Source organism: Uloborus diversus, chromosome 10 (genome assembly GCF_026930045.1).
Source record: "Uloborus diversus isolate 005 chromosome 10, Udiv.v.3.1, whole genome shotgun sequence".
Lineage (NCBI taxonomy): Eukaryota > Metazoa > Arthropoda > Arachnida > Araneae > Uloboridae > Uloborus > Uloborus diversus.
In genome coordinates, this window is record NC_072740.1 from 23,574,832 (window position 1) to 23,596,235 (window position 21,404).

The 21,404-nt window shown below is 31.3% G+C and overlaps 1 protein-coding gene across 1 annotated transcript in view; it reads left to right on the top strand.

Annotated features, from left to right (window-relative positions):
• Positions 1 to 21,404, top strand: part of LOC129231586 (uncharacterized) — a 270,695-nt gene that overhangs the window by 75,525 nt on the left and 173,766 nt on the right. The window contains exon 2 of the mRNA XM_054865943.1: positions 1,228 to 1,408. Coding sequence (XP_054721918.1) covers positions 1,228 to 1,408 — 181 coding nt within the window. The remainder of the gene's footprint in view (positions 1 to 1,227; positions 1,409 to 21,404) is intronic.

Consider the following 21,404-nt stretch of genomic DNA (forward strand, 5'->3'; position numbering starts at 1 on the left):
TATCTTGTCAAATTGCTGGCTTTAATACGTCTTTTTGGTTAGCTGTACACGCATTCCGGAGCAGATACAGTGACTTTCCGTAAGCAAAATAGTTTTTAAACAAAAATTTTGTTCAAAGTCTGTAGAGGATTTTCGCCCCTTCTTCTTTGTCACATTTCCCATGTATCAACTTTGGAGAGGGAGAGAACTGAAGAGACTACGTTCATTCACAACACACACAAACTAATTTATTTTCTATGTACGGAAACAGTATACATGATGGGCAGCCAATTTGCCCTTTAGCCCGAATAGCGGTCAAGAGATATCCATAAATTTATCCCGCTATTCGGTTAAGGAGATTTTTTTTGGCAGTCATGCCTTCATAGCTGCCTATAGCCATATGAACTCAGGCGCTCTCATGCATCTGCGCAGAAGTCATTCGCGTAAAGCCCCATTGCGCAATTATGGAGATCCCGAGTTATTAATCTTGGGATCCCCGTCAAGTTTTACGCAATGTAACCACGTGGAGCATATAATTTCTTACAAAGTCATAGTGTATAAAAATTATTTCTAATTCCAAAAGTCTGCAGTATTTTTTACAGTTTTCTGCAATTAACCTAAATGACGCTTTTAAACAGGCAGTTTTATAGACAACAAAACTATTTTTGGTGCCAAAAATATTCATTTTGCATTTGCAATGTATTTATTAGTAAAATTTAGAATGGAAAAACACTAGTTGTTTCATAGGGGAGCCAAATAAAGTATAAGTGCGTATTGCAAGTGTTGTGTCGTTTTTAATCTTACATACGTTTGTGATCATAGGCACCGACTAAGTGGGTGGGGTTTTCTTATTGTTCGTTAAAGAAAGGAAAGAAAGAAGTAAAGGAAGGGAAAAAACTCACATTTTATTGTAAAAACTCCTTTTAGTACCAGATATTTTTGCCTTACACCCCAAAATACATGATTCCCCCTTCCCCATTAGTTTTATTAGTTTTGATTAGAGGAATGATTTTTTAAAATATTGAATACTAAATATTTTTGAGTTATTAAACTGCACAAATGTTTTTAAAAGAAAATCTATGAGTAAGATAACTTGTAAGATAATTTGAACAATTTGCTTAAAGTGATTAGAAAACAAATGAAATGCAATTATTTTCTCCGTGGTTTCTAATGAATATAATTTTTATTGTTATATCTTCTGGTTGGAAAGTTGATTGAATGACATCCCCCACATTTCTATTGTTTCAGGGGCTGATGCTGAGTGGCGGTGTAGTTTCAAGTGGGAACGCATGCATGCACGAGATGACACCTGAGCGGCGGATAAAACAGGAGAACGCTCCTGAAGCCGGGATGAGGAGTCCCGGTTCATCTTCTACAGCCTTAACATCGCTTATAGAGTTCCAGTCAAAGAGCACGAATTCTCAAGCCGGTAAGATTTATGATTGTTATTAGTGATGCAACGAATAGTCATTTGGCCGAACACCGAATATTCGGCCTCAATCAAGACCGAATAGATCTTAAAACAATATTCAGTCGAAAACTAGAAAAATAACCTAGAAAAATAGCCTTAGCTACACTTTCTAAAGATCGGAGCTTTGCATTTAAATTTTTGAAACATTTTTTTTTTCAATTACAAACATTATTTTCTAAAACTTCTCAATTAAATAAGAAAAATAAACGAAATCAAAATAAACAGAAGGGTTCAGTGCTTCAATTCAGTACAGTTACAAGCTCCGAGAAAAAGTCAAATTTAGATTAAACTGAAATAAGCTATAAGAAAACAATCTGCTGCATGAAAATCTTTACACTTTCGGAAGTTATCCCAATAAATACTTCATTAACAAGTTAGCTGCCGCTTGAGTCACCGGTACCTGACACTGAATTTTCAGTTCACGCTTTATCAGCCATTGGTGACTGACTCTGTTCAAAATGTGATATGAAACTTAAAAAAATAGTTTGTAATTTTAGGCTTGAACTATTAACGTACATTTTCTAAAATATTACCCATCAAACATTGTTGGATTTTGTTAAAGCAATTGAAAAAAATAACGGTTGCCCTTTAATAACTTCGCACTGGCCGCTAAAATCTGTCTGGAATTTATTCATGAATGCGCATTATAAATGGGAGAGTTTTTTGGTGTCGGAATTATGTAAGAAATTCTTTGATAAGGTTTTTAGCAGATTTAATATATATTTTAAATAGAAAGTCTTGATTAGTGGTACAGATATGTTAGCAGCTATTTATTAGTGTACACCATTGAAACTAACAATGTAGTAATTATGAAATAACGTGATACTATGTTACGGCTAACTTCCTTTATAAATGTATGCACACCAGTTTCAATTTTTTTATTTATTATTATTTTTATTTTTAAGAACTAGGTAGAGAGGAAGCATTGGATACTCAATTCAGCAACAGGTGCATTGGCAGATCAGAGCCTATTTTTTAGCCTCCGAGAAGTACTTATTTGACTCCATGATACTCTTTTCTGTGCGCATATCAAAAATAATGTTTACGAAGAGAAAATTCAGAATATAAACCATCCCAGGCAAAGAATGATCACTTTTGTGGCGAACAACACTTCAGACATGCTGATCATGATGTGAGAAGGGGTTGATTACCATTTGGTTGTGTACGCGACACAAGCAGGTCCCACATAGAAATATACCAAATTACAAAAATCTTGATTAGTTTACCTTTAATTACGTATACGTATAGATTCACATCAACCTTATTTTATGGTTGTATTAAAAAAATTGCTTTAGAACTCTTTAGTTTAGGTCGAATACGGCTTGGACCGACTGTTCGTTGCATCACTCTTTGTTAAACACTTTAAAATAGACTGCGTTGAAAATACTTTCTAAAACTGAAAATGATTCATGTAGTAAAATATGATCATAGTAACCTTGAACGTATTGTCCGTTTAGGACAAAGATATGAATTTTCCTGAATCAAAAAGAATTCCTTGAATTTGAGGGACTGTTGCAACGTCAAGCAGTAGGGAAAAAGTTGGCTGAGCGAAAAGTTGTCTCAAAAAATCATTTCTTGTGATAGCAACTTTCACGATGTGTGTCAATGACAGAAATATTTTCCAAGCTTATGAAACCTGTCCCTTATAGTATCGAATATAACTTTTTGTTAACACATTCGGAACTGTGCTGACTAATGTTTTATCTGACATGTGTTATGTTTTATAATATAAACTTGTAATCAGGTTTTATCACTGAATAGGGCCCTGGTAGTAGAAACAACTGGACGTGTAGATTCTTGAAAAAGTCTGCGGATTATTTCTTGGGGATAACCTAAATTATTTTTAAACAAAATGATGTTTTTAAATTTGAACGAAGGGAGATTTTTATCGCGTTTTCGACAGGGGGGATCATCCATATGTGGCATGCACTTGTAAGTATAACATCTTAGTTTTAAACATTTTTCGGTGCTGATTTAGATTTGAGAATCAATCTAGTGCCTCCCCCTTTTTTTTAAAAACTATTTCAGGATCTTTAATCTGCGTCGCAGGCTGCTTAAAAAAAATCTGCTGTTGGGGACAGGACAAGTTCATGGTTTTGTCGACTTTCAGGAGTTTGGCCACTGGCTTTGTCGATACTATAGGTATAGGGTAGTGTAGATAAGACAAATAAAAAATGATATATGGCGCACATATAAAGTAAATAAATCGTAATAAATGAATATTTATTTTATAATAAACCGAAAGGGATTTCAGAAAAATAGCATATTTTTTCTTTTTTAAGACGAGAGAAAACTCACTTTAAATTACTTTATAAAATTAGTAATGGCTTAAATATTTGTTTTATTTAAAGATGTCAGCTTTAGTACCTTTGTTGGGATGTTAGCTTTTGGGAACTTTATCTTAATTATTTTAGTTAGGATCATTGTTAGTTGGTGTTAATTGCTTTTATACATATCTGTAGTGAAAAATGATACTGTCTACAAAATAGTTTTTCTACAAGGTAAAAGTAATCACGCATAAAAAATAACTATTAATATTCATCTCAGAAAACGAAAAAAGAAAAAAAAAAAAGGATAATCTGGGGAAAGTCGTCACCCGGAACTGTTGGCGATTAATCCGAAAAGTCTCGTCGCTTTGCTGCAAGTTTAGCGAAGAGTGCGTTGTCAAATTAAAAACAAACTCACATCGGAGAGGGTTCTTGCTCGTTCGAAATATTTAAAATTTTTATGGTCCATGTTACTTTTGAATCGTTTATAGTTGAATTTTAGATCTACCTACGTAAGAACTACGTTAAAATAAACTAAATAAATAAATAAATAAAAAAAACGTGACTATCGTTTAACTTGCTAATTTCCTTTTGTGCCACATATTTATGTGTTGTTTTACTTTTTATTGTGTTTTTTTTAAATATATTTTCTTTTGGAAACGAATTTTGTTTGGGATCGTGACTGCTGTTATTCTTCTACATACAGTAAAACTTGTCTACAACGGTACTGTTGGGACACAAAAAAAAAAATCGTAATGGACAGGTTATCGTTATAGACAGTTTGATTATTCATGCTGACATTTTGCTGGGGCCAAAAAAAATAAATAAAAATAAATAAATACTGTTATAGACAGGTTATCGTTAAAGACAGTATTGTTATACATAGGTTTCACTGTAGATGGCTTCTATTTTCATGAGATAGTTCAAGTTCATAACAATTTTTCTTTCATTTTGTAAGAATAAAAAAAGTTAACTTTGATTAACACTAAGTATGTAAAAAACATATAATTTAGGCTCTTAAAGCGATTGCTTTATGCTAATGAAGGCCAACCATTATGTGAAGAATCCGTTTTTGCGATCGCGGGTTTTGTACGACTCGTTTTGAGATCCAAAAAGGCATCTTAAAACATCCGTCGCTAAGAAAAGTTTTTTGAAAGCTTTATATTTAGTTTTAGACCGAAAAAATATTTCCAGAGGAAGGAGGAAACACACCTTTAGTATAATTATACATCTAAAATATATTTTTCTGTATCCTTTATCGTTATTACAATTTAGGAGTTTTAGGAGGAGTTCTGGAGTTTTTCTTTTATTCGTCGTTGTTTATAAAATGTGTTGCAAAAATCAGGGGACCCTCCTGACTCTTCCAAATGGCGTACTGAACGGATTTTGTTCTGTAAAGATGAATACACTTAATCATATAAATGTTTTCTGTGAAATGCAATAATAAGATTTAAATACAAAATTCTTGAGTTTTTTACTTTAAGTCTAAGAGTTGAATGCTAAACATGTTATTTATCGCTTTGCACAATCTTTTATAATATCATAAATATCTGATTTGTTCTCTTTATCATATTTTCTTAAGTTGCAAAAATAAAAGATTATCTGCTCATTCTAAAGAAACCGTATTCATTTTTAGAAAAATCTTGAAACGTATCCGATAAAGTTAGGATCTCAATCGGCAATGATTATTTATAAGAAATCTTACAAAATAATAAATAGAAGAAAAAGCTTTTCAACGTTTAGCATACTCCCTCTCAAATCCCTTTTGCATAATCTTCAGCTCTTTAAAAAAAGCAGTTGCTTAATGTCTAGGTTCACCTATAGAGATTAGGAGATCCTATTACGTGCCTAGATTTCACACACTGAAATTACCTCCGTGGAATTGTTTTCCCTTTTCAGTTTATAGTTTTTGGATTGTCTAGATTTTCAAAAAATATTTTTATGCTTGGATTAAATTGGTTGTACGTATCGATGGCAGAAATAGAATTACTTTCATCAAAGCGTTTTAAAATGTTTTGAAAGTGTTAAAAATATTTTGGAGGATCCTAATGATTGTGTGCTTTAGTTTTTAAGAGAAGGGACCACTCTGCAATACTGTCAATCTTTTTTTTTTTTTTTTTTGCTGCTAGACATAAGATGGTTAATGATAAAAGTCGAAATGGTTTTAAGGCATTTTTTTTTAGATTTATGACTTTTTACATTGCTTTTATTTTTCTTTTTAATTGGAACCAAATTTATGCGCCCATTAATCCTTATGCTGTCTTTTATTTTTCGTTTGTTGGATATTTTTTCTTCTTTCATATTTTTTGATCAAGAAAATTCTGTTATAACTGAACGGTTTTTGTTAAGAGAACTTTTCTGCTTTTAGTAGCTTCGTTTTTGCGATGGAATGTTGCATTGAAAAATTTTGATAGAGAGCGTTGAAACGAAGATTGAGTTTTGCTGATAGTTAAGTCTCGATCTTCGTTAATAGTTAAAGTTGTAGCTTTTTTTTGACATGGGCCGCCTATTTGCTTGTCAAGAGTTGATTTTCTTTCAGTCAAAAATTGTTTTTTTATTTATATTTTAATTTTTTAAATGTTTAGTTGAACACTAATTTCTCTTATTGAGTTCAAATTGAACACAATTTCTTTCAAATGTGTAAAAACAATAGCATAGTTTTATGCAATAAACTTAACAACAATTTTTTAGTCAACACACAGAAATTATTTCCTTTTTTATGGTTGATTTATAATGTTGTGAGTTATTCATACTCGATCAAAGTGAAAGCGATTGGCTTGCTTCCTGAAACGTGCGAAAGTACAGGAAGTTGCTAAATAAGAACAATCCAAAATGTTCTTTTGTGGAAAAAAATATATATATCACCTACATTACACATACAATTGCAACACCAGTTGTAACAAAGAAACACTTCTATCTGTCTTATGGAGATAACACAAAATGAGCTGCTTTTCAAATCTACGTTTTTTATTCCATTCAAAAAATGGCTTAAATTAATTATTTTCAATCCTAGGATTTTCTTAATGAACGAACTCGTCAATCCTAGGATTTTCATAATGAACAAACTAGATGTAATTATGTACGTTTTTAGAGGAAGTTTTACAATGGTTCGAGAAAGAATGAAAATCATTCCCAACCTACCTATTCGTTTTATCTCGGATAATTTGTTTCGCAACTCTACTTGAGACTGCAATATCCTCTCTTGATCGAAAGCGAGAGCTATAGATTAAGTGTCGTTGCTAAATATGCCCTCGTCTGAGCTTTTATCAGCGATTAAGTTGCTCGGAAATGCCTTCTCCAGGGTTAAAAGTCCCGCTGTCACATTGTCAGATGAAATGTCAATCGCAGTCGTTGACGTTGATCTTTATCATTGTCTGCGTGATAGCACTGAGGTAATCGGATGGTTTTGTCAGAATAGCGGTCAGCTTCCGGTATTACACCCCTCTTTCCTGGATATTTTGAAGCAACTGAGTATTTGTTGATTGGACGAAGGGGTGGATTAAGATACTTTGATACTGAAGTCAAATACATATCACAAACTTGTTGCCATTGCTCGTATATTCTCATTTTCTACCTCGAAATTTCTTTTTAACTTATGCATTTTCAATGAAGATTTTCTATTATTGTCGTCATCACCTTTTCTATTTCTGAATTTTGTTTTTGTATAAATTACATCTAAATTTAGAAATTGCTTTGCTATGAGAACAAAAGCGAATACATTTCATCGTGTGTTATATAAAATGCACAAATTATCTTTTAAATGCTTTATATTTTCTTTTTAAGATTTCAGTTAAACAAAAGAAACCTTCTGGTAAAACGAAAATTGTACTTGCAATTAAGAACCGGCTTTGGTGACATTTGCATTTGTTTGCTTTTTTTTTTATATTTTTTTGAAAAAATTCATATTTTATCCCCCCCCTCCTCCTTTGTTTGGGTTCAGGTCATTTTTTGTTGCATGAAATGTAAAATTATTGTAATGATTTCGCATTTCTTATTAAAATTCTTTAAAAAGATCGCTTCCTTTTACAATCTAACTACAACTTTTACAATCGAACCTTTTATAATATCCTTATACAATCTAACTGAAGGCAGTCACAAAGATAAGCAAGGTGTGAGAGAATAATGGTGGATTCTAAGGATCTGTGTTACTGCAACAGGAGAACTCACGACTTACGAAATTGATGAACTTTCAATAAGTGAATCAGTTTTCTTCAAATCTGCACCAATCACAACTGTAGATGTAGAAGAAGCTTTTGACACAAAAATTCTCTTTAGGACTTAAGACGATTTTAAATTATTAAAAAGCGTTTAAGAATCCTCCTGATTAACATTTCAGTTATCAACATATATTTTTCTCTCCTGATTTTGTTATTTTAGATTTTAAAATTTGTTTCAAAGTTTCATTGAAAATGTTTTAGTATCAATTAAAACAAATAATTTTCGAAAAGAGCTATTGTTTTAGGTTGGTATTTCGTTTAATTTTTAGATCATTTTCTTTTTCATTTTAAGGGCGAATGTTGCTGTTCTTTTGGAAAGATTATTTTTATTTTAAAGGCAGTTTTAGAGATTTCTTAGATCATCGAAAGAACTATTTATAATGCCTCTGTTTTTAATAAAAAAAGGTTAATTTCCTAGATATTGGAAATATTCGGGCTAATATTTTTAGCCTCATGAACACAGTTTTTCCGATACGGATTTTGTGGTCTTTCTGATACTTTTTTCGTATTTCTTTGAAATGCATCACTGCATCCTTCGTTTGCACGTTTTAAATTTTGCCATAATCTCTGTGTGCTATTAAATGAAATGATGTTTGCATTCTCCCAAAAGGAAAGTTAAATTTCTAAACATGATCCATATCCTTAAAGGCAGGGTTGGGTTTTGGACTGTCCAAAACTGGTTTAGGACAGGACAGGTGGTTTTTACCGTTCAAAACTGTCTAAAACTGTCCAAAAGTGTCCCGAAACTATCCAAAAACTATGCTAAAGCTAAAGGGGGTGTAATCTAATCAATTTTGTATTTACTACAATATTTGTAATGCATTAAATATAAATATTAATGAGGTTTAATTGTGATGAGTATTTGATAATACTTTTCTCCAAAATGTTCATTTAAAAAATATTTTAATTAAAATAAAATGCCAAAAAACTCTATCTCATAAAAACTTCCTTTTGTAACAGTTGGTACAGTCATGAAAGGAAATTCACATTACTACCAAGACAACTAATTTCAGTTACATTTATAACTCAAAGGAATGTTATTAAATTGTACAATATTTTTTAAAAAGCTTCATTTTTTTCAATGGTTTTTGCAAATAAATTTTGCGTGATATTTTAATGAAAATTATTTTTTAAATCTTAGATTAAAGAACAAGAAATTAATGATTATATATTTAATTTTAATATAATCTTATATTTTAAAACTTGTGCTATTCTTTTTTTAGTTCATATTTTTAATATAATACATTCTGTATTTACAAAAAATTGTCATTTATTGCATTTAAAGTCAATTATTGCACTATATTTTGAGTACTTTCTTTCGACACATGCATAAATATCAAAAAATCTGGTTTATGGAAACAAAAATAATTTAATTTCTACGTAACTAGATTAAAATCTGCTGTATATATAAGCTATATATATATATATATATATATATATATATATATATATATATATATATATATATATATATATATATATATATATATATATATATTTATGCTTGAATGTTCACATTAAATAAATATATTAAATAGTCAAAAAAAAAAAAAAACATAATTTTGACACATTTTGTTCTGTTTTTGATATTTTTTCACAAAATATGGTTTTTCAAAAAATAGTTTTGGACCCTTTTGGACACAAGGGTTTTGAACCGGATGGTAAAAACCTTGCCAACCCTGCTTTCATTAGCACACATGCACCAAACATAAGTGAATTTGGTTACCATTATCAAAAAATAATAATAACAATAAATAAATAAAAAAATAAAATAAACTCATGCATACAAATTTAAATTTTAATCAAGAATTCAACTTTTGTAACTAGATTAAAATCAGTGGCATAAATAAGTTGATGTTCACATTGAATAAATGTTTCAATATAAAACTTTACTTTTATGTATTTTATTGTTTTTGATTTTTTCTCACAAAATACAATTTCTCTAAAAATATAGTTTTGGACACTTTCGGACAGTTTTGGACACAAGGGTTTTTGGACAGGACGGTAAAAACCAGGGTTTTTACCGTGGTTTTCACCATAGTGTCCAAAACTTTGCCAACCCTGCTTAAAGGGTTTCTTAAAAGAAACTTCGAAGAAAAATTTGATTCCAGTTCAATCGGTTATTTCAAAAAGTGCATAAGCCCAACTGATGCAACTTTTCAGAAATAAAATAAAAAGTGATTATTTCATTCAGAAATGAACTAAATTTTACGAAAACTTTTATGATTAATCTAGCTACTAGTAGGATCATTACCTCACCTTAAATTACGGTTCATTTTCGTCACTGAAATAAATTAAAAAAATGTTTTTAATTTGGACTTATGCCCTTTCTGCAATATATATCCTGAAAGACTAGTTTAGAGTGAAGAAAATGTAAATCATGTGAAACAGATTTGTTTTCAAACTGATTTATGATAATAAAAAGTAACATTACGAAGTGATAAAACTAATTAGTGAAGTCCGTATTCCATAAATTCATTATCTTAAGAAAACACATCCTGTATTTTCCTCTTTCTCTCGTCCACTAGCGCAACCAGGAATACCTTCTGGAGGGGGGGGTTTTTGATAAAGAAGAATAACGACTGTTTTTTTTTTTTTTTTTTGGATAAAAATACCTTCTCGAGAGGTTTTGTTTTGATAAAAAAATACCTTCTGGAGGTTTATTTTTGATCTTAAGTACCTAATAGGAGGGGATTTTTTGATAAAAAATACCTTTTGAAGGGTTTTTTTTAAAATCCAAACTACCCTTTAACATGCATAGACTACTGTATTAGAATTTGCATTTAATGTTAAAAACTAATAGCTCTGGGGGGTGTTTTAAACCCCCCGATACCCTTCGCTGAGCCACTGTTCTCGTCTTGTTTTAGTAAAACAAAAGTCTGGTGTAAAAAGAACAAAAATTGACAAACTGAGATAAAAATCAAAAGTTTTACTTGTTGTATAAAACTATATTCGTATTCATCAAATACTTCCTCCAGGGAAATCTTTTTTTTTTCTATGCTTCGCTTGTCTAGTTTTGAGTACTAAGATCGATGTACATAATAATATGACTATGTTCAAAATTGCACTGAGTAATCATCTTGGTATTTGTTTTTTTCTTCCAACAATATGAAAAAGTTCCCTTTAAACTCAATATTGGCAAAGGTAGTTTAGCCGACAAGCGTTACACTTCGCAATATTCTCTTGAAAACCGTCTACAAAATAGCTAGCCTGAAACCGTTTCTTTGATGCTCTATCGAATATTTAAACAACATGAACGTTGATAATTGAAAAACATTTGTCGCCCAGTAGAATCTTTTTCCAAAATCTCAATTAGGGAGATACGTCTCTCTTAAAAAAACGAAAGGCACCTGTTTTAGCAGTTACAGATTTCATTGTTTTCAACAGATGTGACGGTGAATCTTGATGTAATTTCAGAATTTCACTTATAAGAGATTGGATTTCACAAGGTAATAATCTGTCATATTTGTTTAACATCCGTTTAACTGTCCTAAAATCCCGGTCTCAAAGAACAAACAAATGTCCTTCTCTCAGAGGAAAGTCATCAGCAATCTTGTTAAGTTTCTTCAGTGTTATTTCTAGAAAGAGTCTCCTTCAGTGTTGTTCTTATTTCGACCATCGTATATCTCACTGAAAGCATTCAGTTTTTTCACAGTTCCTTGAGTGATAAAAAGGGTAGTAATAAAACCTTAGAGATATTTGTGAATTTCATTCCAATTACGTAATTTCGAATTCCCCACCCTCCATCCCCTAACCCCCCGAACTGACGAACCTACCATTACCGAAATTATGCTAGATCAAAGGAGTTATTTGTTTTTACTTCATTACACCAAAAAATTAGTTCTTCTATGATCTTGCCTTTGCGTCTTACTATTTCTTCCTTCGCGGTTAGTGCAGAAAGGGCATAATTCCGGGACATATGCCTTTTCTGCGCTAAACGAAAAATGCGACCCCTAAATAAAGTGCTTTTTTTGTACAAGGATTGACTTCCCTGTTGCACTAATCGATGTCTCTACATACAAATATGGGAAAACCAAACCTAACTCAAATTTGAAAAAAATGGGACTTATGCCCTTTCTGAAATAATCGATTCTGTTGTCGTGTAAATTAAGGGATATCGCTGTATGGTATTGATCCCATTTTATTTTCCAAGTAAACAACTGAGGGGCAGCTATCGCCCCCCCCCTAAAAAAATCCTTTCAATTGCCAAAAAAAAAAAAAAGGGAAAGAAAGAAAATGCGAAATAAAATAGGGGAAAAAGGGGAGGGGGAGGGAGGGAGAGACTCCTTTACACTGCCCGATCATTCGTGGCTTAGATTTCATATTAAACGAATTTCGCGTCCTTTGTTTAAATTCATTATGCCCGTTTTTTTTTTTTTTTTTTTTTGAATTTGCTGCACCATGTGCTATTTTTATTCCTCTATTAAGAAGACTCTGAAATTGAGGCAAATCACTCACTGGCTAACTGATTTATAATTTCAATAAATTATTTAGTCCTAAACTGGAAAGAGTCTTCCAACAAGGAAACAACTGTCTGATTGTAGGAAAAAAAATGTGATTCTTATTGAAGTGAATAAATTATTCGTTGAAATCTAGTTTATATATTTTGATTCTGATGCAATTCTTGCTTTTTCTTCAAACTCTTAAAAGAACTATCCCCCCCCCCCCCCCACACACTTTTTTTTCAATTCTGAATTATCCGAATTTTATTGTACCTATACATGTAATTAAATGTTCCTTACATTATCAGGGAGACCATGATTTAATCGTTCTTGAGTATTAAGCCATTAAAAATGTTGATATAACTTCCGTGATAAAGTAAATTCCAATTTGTGAGACAACTAATTTACGAGGTAGTTCATTCCTTCCCGCCAATTCATTATTTTCTGTTGATTCGTCTCCTATCTAACCTTGCATAAAAATTACTAATGATAGCTTCAGGATGACACTTTCCTGACTTTGGCCATTGTCGTGCGCTCTGCAAAAGGGTTTAGCTTCTTGAAAGGCGCTATTCATGACTTAATTATTTAGGATAATTTAACTTTCTGTGTTTACAGACACTGTGACGTGATCTTTTGTTCACTCGGCTTAAAATACCAGTTCCTTGCGAAATTCCTTGTTTGTTCTGTTACGGCAGTGGAGTAGCACAATAGGAATTTTCTTTTAGTTTTCTTATTAGCCAATGATTTTTCTTCCTATGGTTTGAGCTTTTCAATATTTTTGTCCGCCCTTAAATCTGTATTTGCTGAAATTTTACTCAATATGTTTTGTTGCATTTAAAAATTACCTTCATTATGATCCTGTACCGTTTGTCTAAAATTTTGGTTTATTGACCACTTTTCTTGTATGGGTTATTTCATTGATTCGGACATTTGTAATCTCGTGGATCTATTTTCACTAGTCGTAGATCTATTCGTATAGAAACCAATAATGCGTACGAAGAGTCAACATATGACGTCCGAATCTATCGATTATCGACGATGTTTTTACGAAACCAGAAAAGGCTTTTAGTTTTATTTATTTATTTGTTTTTACTATGTGATTGATTTATGTATCTTATGTTAATAGTTTTTAGAGACAGAAATGTCAGTCAGAAAATCAAAAGAGATTTACATTATACAAAAGAAAAGCAATTATTGTTTAAGCGTTCCACTGAGTTTTTCTTTTGTTTCTTCGCTTTTATTGTATATATTTTTTTTAACTTCTTTGACTACTTTCAGTAAGACACTAATGAATGGATGTTAAGATAGATATAATTATATTGTGAATTTCGATGAAGCAATAAATTTAAATTAAGTAGGGGAATGGTGGGGCAAAGTGAAATAGTGGGGCGATGTGAAATATTTACTCTGCTTTTTGCACAACTTATCTAGTAACATTTTAACAATGTAGTAACATATGTAGTCTATTCCAGTCAAGAAAAAATTACCTCTGAAAATCAAAGAATATGATAATACATGCAATTTTCCAAAATTGATACTCATTATAATATTTTGTTGTAAGTCAAAAAATATTTTTATTATTAATAAATGTTAAAGTTCCTATTAATATTTTAAATATTAATTGACACCTACTTATATTCAGAGCAGCATTTATTTTTTTTAATATACTAAGCTTATTTGCATTTTAAATGCTTTGTACAGTTAGTCAAATGCATGCAAGGCAAAGTGAAATAGTTCATTTCAGTTACTTATTCAATCTTTTATCAAATCACTCATTTCATTTTTTAATTATTTCATTTACCTTAATTTATGTAATAATTCTCTTATTTATTCATTCATTCACTTATTTTCTTATTCACTCACTCTTTTTTCAACTGAATTATTTTCCTCATTTATTAACCTATTTATTTATTCGTTTATTGTTTCAATTGCTTTTCATTTAGTCATTTGTTCTTTTATTTACTCATTTATTTGATCAAAACTATCTTTAATAATTAAATAGAAAACATTTCATGGGAAAAATATTTTAATATTCACTTTGCTCCATAAAAAAAAAAAAAATAAGTAAAAAATTTCCAACTTTTTTTGGAGGTCCAAATTTGCTGCCAGAAATAAAAATGTTTCAATGCAAGTTGTATTGTAAATATATTCTTATTTCTTTATATATCGTAAGTTTCAGAACAAATTTTCAATTTGTTCATTTTGAAAAAAGTAAGTAATTTTAACTATTTCACTTTGTCCCATTTCCCCCTAGTCATGTCCTTATTGCAATATCAAACCATTTCGATGTTTTGACATTTCATCTTGGTAACGTTTAAACTTACGTTTTATTTATTTTTGGTTAAAACTGGTGTAAATCAATCTTCATAACTTATCCTTTCAGCTATTTAGTGTAGCCACCTGTTGTCATAAAATCATAATTGGTTAGTGTAAGGTACACGTACTTTTGGGGAGTACGTGATGCAATTCTGTTGACAGAATGGATCCTATTCGCATTACAGTCGGAAAGCAATAAGCCCCTTTATTGGTTCTTGTATATTTTCTTTAGCTTCCTTTTAAACATTTTAATAATTTTCATTATTGAATACTTTTTATTTTTTAAAGGGGAGGGGAGCGCACTGCAAGAGCAAAAAGAAAAAAAAAAGATTATTTATCATGTGAACACTTCGCTATTTCTTACGTTAAAAATAAGTAAAAACGTTCGTTTCATATCTGTTCGTTAGTTCGAATTTCGGGCTTTTAATAAAAATAAGGGCAGGGGGAGGGGAGCTAGAACACAAACTTTTATGATTTCCTCTTAAAACTTATCATTATCATTACAAAAATGCTCAAGTTTTTGCATGACCAAACTATGCGAGACCAACTATGCCATCATTTCATGAAAGAACTCCATCGAGCTGCCTGTATTAAAACATTAATTTCGTTTAAACTGCAAAAAAGAAAAAAAAAGTTTTTTTTCCTGAAGTTTTCTGAAACCTGGTAACCAGAAACTACCTGCTAGTCAAAAAAAAAAAAAAAAAAAAGCGTGGGTTGCAGAAATGCACGACGCTCTGACGAGATTCTCGAGTAAGTCTACAGACTACTTCTTAGTTGCGGGAGAAAAAAACCTGAAATTTTTAAAGAAATAAGAATATTAAATTTCAGCTAATGAAGATTCGTACCGTATTTTCTAGGATATAATCCACAGACAGCACGTACTTGTATTAGCTTTTTATTTTTAAGCATTTCTGGATGCCGATATAGATTTTACAAGTATTCTAATGTTATTTTGCAGAAAAATTTTTTGATTTTTGATCAGCATCGCGGACTATTGAAGAAAATTCTGCTACCGGGCATTCTTGTGATTATGTAAACCTGAGGACTCCAATTAATAATTTGTTGGCCTAAATTCTATTGCATGTAAAAGTAAATATTGTTGCAATTTTGAATTATAGTCAGACCTAGTTACAAGGTCAATTACATATAAGGTAATCCCGTATGTAAGGTGACTTTTCTAAAGTCCCGGTTCATTGAACAGGCGTTCTATTTTATATGGATGTATTGTCAGGTCTTAAATACCACAATCGCTTATAAGGTAACTTTTTTTGACTTTCTTAGGGTGATTTCAGCGCTACAGATTTGATTTCAAACTTTTTATTTCATACGCAATCTTGTATCGGCGAAAATTCATTGTTGCTATTAACGTACAAACTACAGAGAATACCGTAGAGAGTGAGTATAACGACAGTACAATACCAAAAATTAAAGCAATGATACAAACAGAAGTGCTTCGAGCATAAATGTCATGCGACATTTTTTACGAGCCGTGGGAGAACTGATGAAATTTTAAAGAAAATTTGAGAAAACATTGACCAAAAAAATAAAGAACAATTTCGAGAGTCATATATTTAGGATTATTTTAAGTAAGGTAAGTTGTACATCATAATTAAAGTTTAAAAATGATAATTTTTTAATTTCTTATTGATTCTATTAATTTTAATTGATTTGTACTAATCAAAAGGTTATAACTAATTAAACTGATATTTTTCATAACGTAAAAATTTTGCAAACAATTCTACTTTTGATGTACATTCTTATTTATTATCCCCCATATGCGCATGAATCGGTTAAAAGGCCTCCCTGCTTATAAGTGCAGTTTCGTAAAGTCCCAAAGGGTGACCTTATAACGGGGGTTGACTGTATATGCGTTTCAATAACATCTCTCTCTTTTTTTTTGGCAAACTAAATTTTATCAACAATGCTCTAATTGAATTATTTTTATACTTAATCTTCACCGAATGTTGTTAAGAGCATAAAATGCAAGGCGAAATCAAACAGAAAAACTCATAATTGTCTCCAAAGTCGAAAATTTCTTCCACGTTGAAGCAGATAGTAATAAGAGAAAACGCTTTGTTGACATGTTTGTCAGATTTAATAACTTTTTAGCTGTATTTCAAGACATCTAATGGGAGTAGACAACTTAAAATTTCTTTTATTCTTTTTTTTTTCACTCGTTAAAAAAAACCTTTTAATTAAGATTATGTTATTTGCTGCGAAGATAAGTTTACACTCTGAAAAAAAATTCCCGAGAGAAAGCGAATTAAAATGTAAAACTGGTAGTAATTGAAGAATAGATAAATGAAGAGCAGAAATCTTGAGAACAAAATCAAACATTGGAAAAACGTCTTTTAATTTTTTTTTTCTTTTAATATTATTTAAGTGGTAGTATATTATAGTCAATGAAAACTCCTGATTTCCTACATTAGATTTGAAGTTAATTCTGCGTAATACTTAGCTGATTCCAGAATAAAAGTTTAATGTGTATTAAATAAACGAATGAAGGATTTAAATGTTTCGGACATTTTTCTCTTGTTGAATAAATTATAATTTATAAAGTGAAAAGTAATATTTAGTGATTTTTACTTTAACTTGTTTATTTCGCAAGTTTTTTGCTTTATGAAAAACAATAAATCAAATAAATAAATAAATAATAAATGAATAAAATTTGGTTTTGATGGTCATTTTCCGAGCAAAATAAATGTGTTACGTGACTGCAGTACTTATATAAATTGATAATGTGGTAAATAGGCTAATGTATAAATACTAGGACGCTCCTTTGCTTCGGAATAGATAGCTCAGAAAAGGTTTCTACATGTTTCATCGTAATGTATTACTTACAAAAATGGAACATCATTTTCCAGAAATTTTCTAATCCGAACTTCGTTTATCCGAATGTCACCGAATGCGTAGTGGTATGTTACTTGCTACGTGTCTAGGATGCAAATTTAATTAATTTCATTGAATATATATATATATATATATATATATATATATATATATATATATATATATATATATATATATATATATATATATATATATATATTTAGGAAAAATATGAAATACGAGAAGCAGATACTGACACGTCATTAAACACATTGTCGCCTCAGAGCAACAGTAGGATATCTTAGTGTTATTCCATTGATTAGATGTCTTAGTGTTGCTCTGATGCGACGACATATTGATGCATAATGGTTAGATTGAGCAAATTATGAAGCGGCGAAAGCATCACTTCAGTAAACTGAAACTACCACATTTAGTATAAAGTTTGAACGCAATTTTCCGATGAAAATTAGATAATTCAAAACTTGACATCTATTAGGCTGTGCTTAAAAAAAGTATGAACACTTGAAAACACGAGCATCAAATCTCTTTGAATGCAATCTTTTTAAATTTGCTTGCAACTGTACAAATCAGTAAAAGATGGGGGTGGGAATCAGTTAGAGAGGGAACCGCAATCAAAGTATAGAAACATTCATATCGCTTAATATTATCTTTTGGCATGATATGTTGTCTTGCATTAAAGTTTTTCCTATGAAGTATTTCTGCTGGAATTAGGGTTGAAAGTTTTCGTCAAGGACTATCCAAATTTGAACTGCTTAAAACTATAGCGGTTCATAATAATTCATGAAAAACCAGATAGTGCAGTGGGTTGAATATGTTATTAGGGTGGGTGAAATTAGAACTACCGAGGAACTTTTTTCGGCTAAACTAGCAGGTACTCACAAAAGAGGCAGGCCCAAACTTAGGTGGAGTGTCCGCCTAGAAAAAAAAAAAAAAAAAAAAAGAACTTGAAAGCTTTAAGTGTTACTAATTGGAAGACTTTAGCAAAAAATAGGAGAGCGTGGGAGGGAATCTTGAGGAAGACTAAGGCCCATCCGGGAGTGTCGTGCAAATGAAGAAGGATTAAATATTGAACTTGATTAACGATACTGACGTTTTTTATCATTCTGTTAAGCTATGTCTCCGTTCTTCTTTCCTTGAATATCAATCGATGAGTTTGTAGTGATGTCAGAGGTAGTATATTCACTACATAACTCGGTTTTTAGTAGATCACTGTTTAATACACATATTTATACGAGCACTCTTCCAGTGACAATCTTTCTCTGACTGCCAGTGCTGATTCTCAGTTAGCCTTGTCGGAGTTTAAGTGGTTGCGCAATTGGGGTTTCCATAGTTGCCCAATTGGGATTTCTCCTTTTGCATGAACTGATCTGATGAATTTATGGGTTATGTAGTGATGTCAGAGGTGGTATATTCACTACATAACTCGGTTTTTAGTAGATCACTGTTTAATACACATATTTACACGTGCACTCTTCCAGTGACAATCTTCCTCTGGCTGCCAGTGCTGATTCTCAGTTAGCCTTGTGGGAGTTCAAGTGGTTGCGCAATTGGGATTTCCATAGTTGCCCAATTGGGGTTTCCATAGTTGCCCAATTGGGATTTCTCCTTTTGCATGAACTGATCTGATGAATTTATAGGTTTCCCACAAGTTGTACTATCGATACTGATACTATAACTTTGATGTTTCATTCGATGGAAGAGAACTTTAAAAGGAGCATATACATGTCGCATTGACATTGATGTAACATTCCGTCATCTTTGTTTCATGATCGATACAAATGTCGAAGAATAACGTTAATGCATGCAGTATACTCGCCTTAGCGGTAACTTACTGCATATAACGTTAATGTCGCCAATCGCATCTACTAATCGTTTGAGGCGAAATAAACCTTCTTTCATGATTGTCTCACTTCAAACTTTGGGGGTAAAAAACATGGTTTTCAAAACATGGAAGTAAACTAACTTTCAATGTTCAAAAAGAAAAAAAAATGTTATGTATTTATTTTGAACGGTTAGAATTTTTATTTTTTACAAGCTGCACTGAACGGCGTTTTACGGGCTACCTCGAAAATAAAAAGTTGTGTCAAGTGATGCATATTCAACAATCAGGTTTAAATAATAGAAGGAAAACTAGTGTAAAATTCCTCGTCAATGTGTAGAAGAGAGCAATTTCGTAGCTTACAATTTAAATTTAGTCCTCTTTGGATTTCTTCTACATTCCAAAAGAAATCAGTCATTGTTATTAATAGGCGTAAACGTCTTTTCTGGCGAAAACCCCATAAGGGGAGGGATTGCACCCCTGTTGTCTTATTGGGGTGAAAAAAAAAAACAAGGTGATTTCCTGAGCATCAAAAGACCCTTGTGCCAAGTTCGGCAAAGATCCGACATCAACTGGATCTGTATTAAAAAAACTCCCCCATGAGGTGTCCCCCCAACATTGGGAGACGAAAACCCTCTATGAAAATTCCTGAGCATCAAAGAACCTTTTTGTCAAATTTGGCAAAGATCCGACGAAAACTGAATTTGTTTTAGGGAAAACCCCCTGTGGGAGGCTGTTTCCAACATAGTGGGACGAAATCTACCCTATGTGAATACCTGAGCATCAAAGAACCTCCGTGCCAAATTTGTGAAATATCCGACATGAACTGAATTTGTATGAGGAGTATACATACACACACACACGCACGCACGCAAAAAAAAAAAAAAAAAAACTTCCATTTATATAGATCCATGCATATTATCCATACATAGAGATTGAAATGATTAATCACAAGTTAGTATGGTTAAGCTTTAGGAATTGAACTATATTATGACAATCATGAGATTTAATGATAATCTGTATCATATTTTTAATACCGTGGAATGGGTGAAAGGTTTTAAATCCATAATTGATCGAATTCCTTAAATGTAGAGCGAAAAAAAAAGTCAATAATAGATCAGTAAAATCTTTCTTTACAATTTTCATCTTCTGAATACTCGTTTTCCATTTTTGTCGTACTTTGAAGCAGAAACAAAGATGGAATTATTTGAATCGTTTATTGTTGGTTAAGTAAGAAATTGAATTTGCTTACCAACTTAACCGCCTTAATCTTGAAGGATTAAGGCGGAGCCAAAGCGTCTGAGACGTTCATTTGCTGGCTTTTCTTTACGGTCTACATGTTGAGTTTGAAAGAAAAAAAATGTAATGTTTTTCAGTTAGTAATGATTTTTTGTTTTGTTTTGTTATTATGTATGCGTATTTGTGCGTCATGATAAACCATCTTTTAATAAAATAAAATTCAATAATGTACATATATATATGTGTATTGAATATTCTGTGAATTATTAAGAATGATTTGATATGATTCAATGTACACATTTGCTTTTCGGTTTTAAGTTCTCTGCGTTTTCTTAATGTTATAACTTTATTGTATAATATTCATCCTATTTTTAACAGAATTAAATCAATTAGGAAATAAAATCTTCACTTTCCCAAGCAAAAACTCTTAATATTTGAATGAATATTTAAAAATTGATTTGGGTGCAATCCATTTTTGAAATATTTTTAAATTGGATCTACTAATACGTACCAAATTATTTATGCTAAATAATGAGATTTTTTTTTTTTTTTTCACATTTAAGATCAGATTTAACATAAAGGTACTGACACATAAATTTTCATCTTATAGGCTCATCAGTTGCGAATATTTTTTCCCCTTTGCGGATTTAAAAAAAAAAAAAAACATCAGGTTTTGACTTTGAAAAGCCTTTTAACAATACTTATCTCACTAAATTATATCTTGTGGCACACAATTTATTGTGTGCAAGAATTTTTGCATCTTTGAAATTTAGAGGTCACGTTGAAGGTTTGAGATTTTAAATG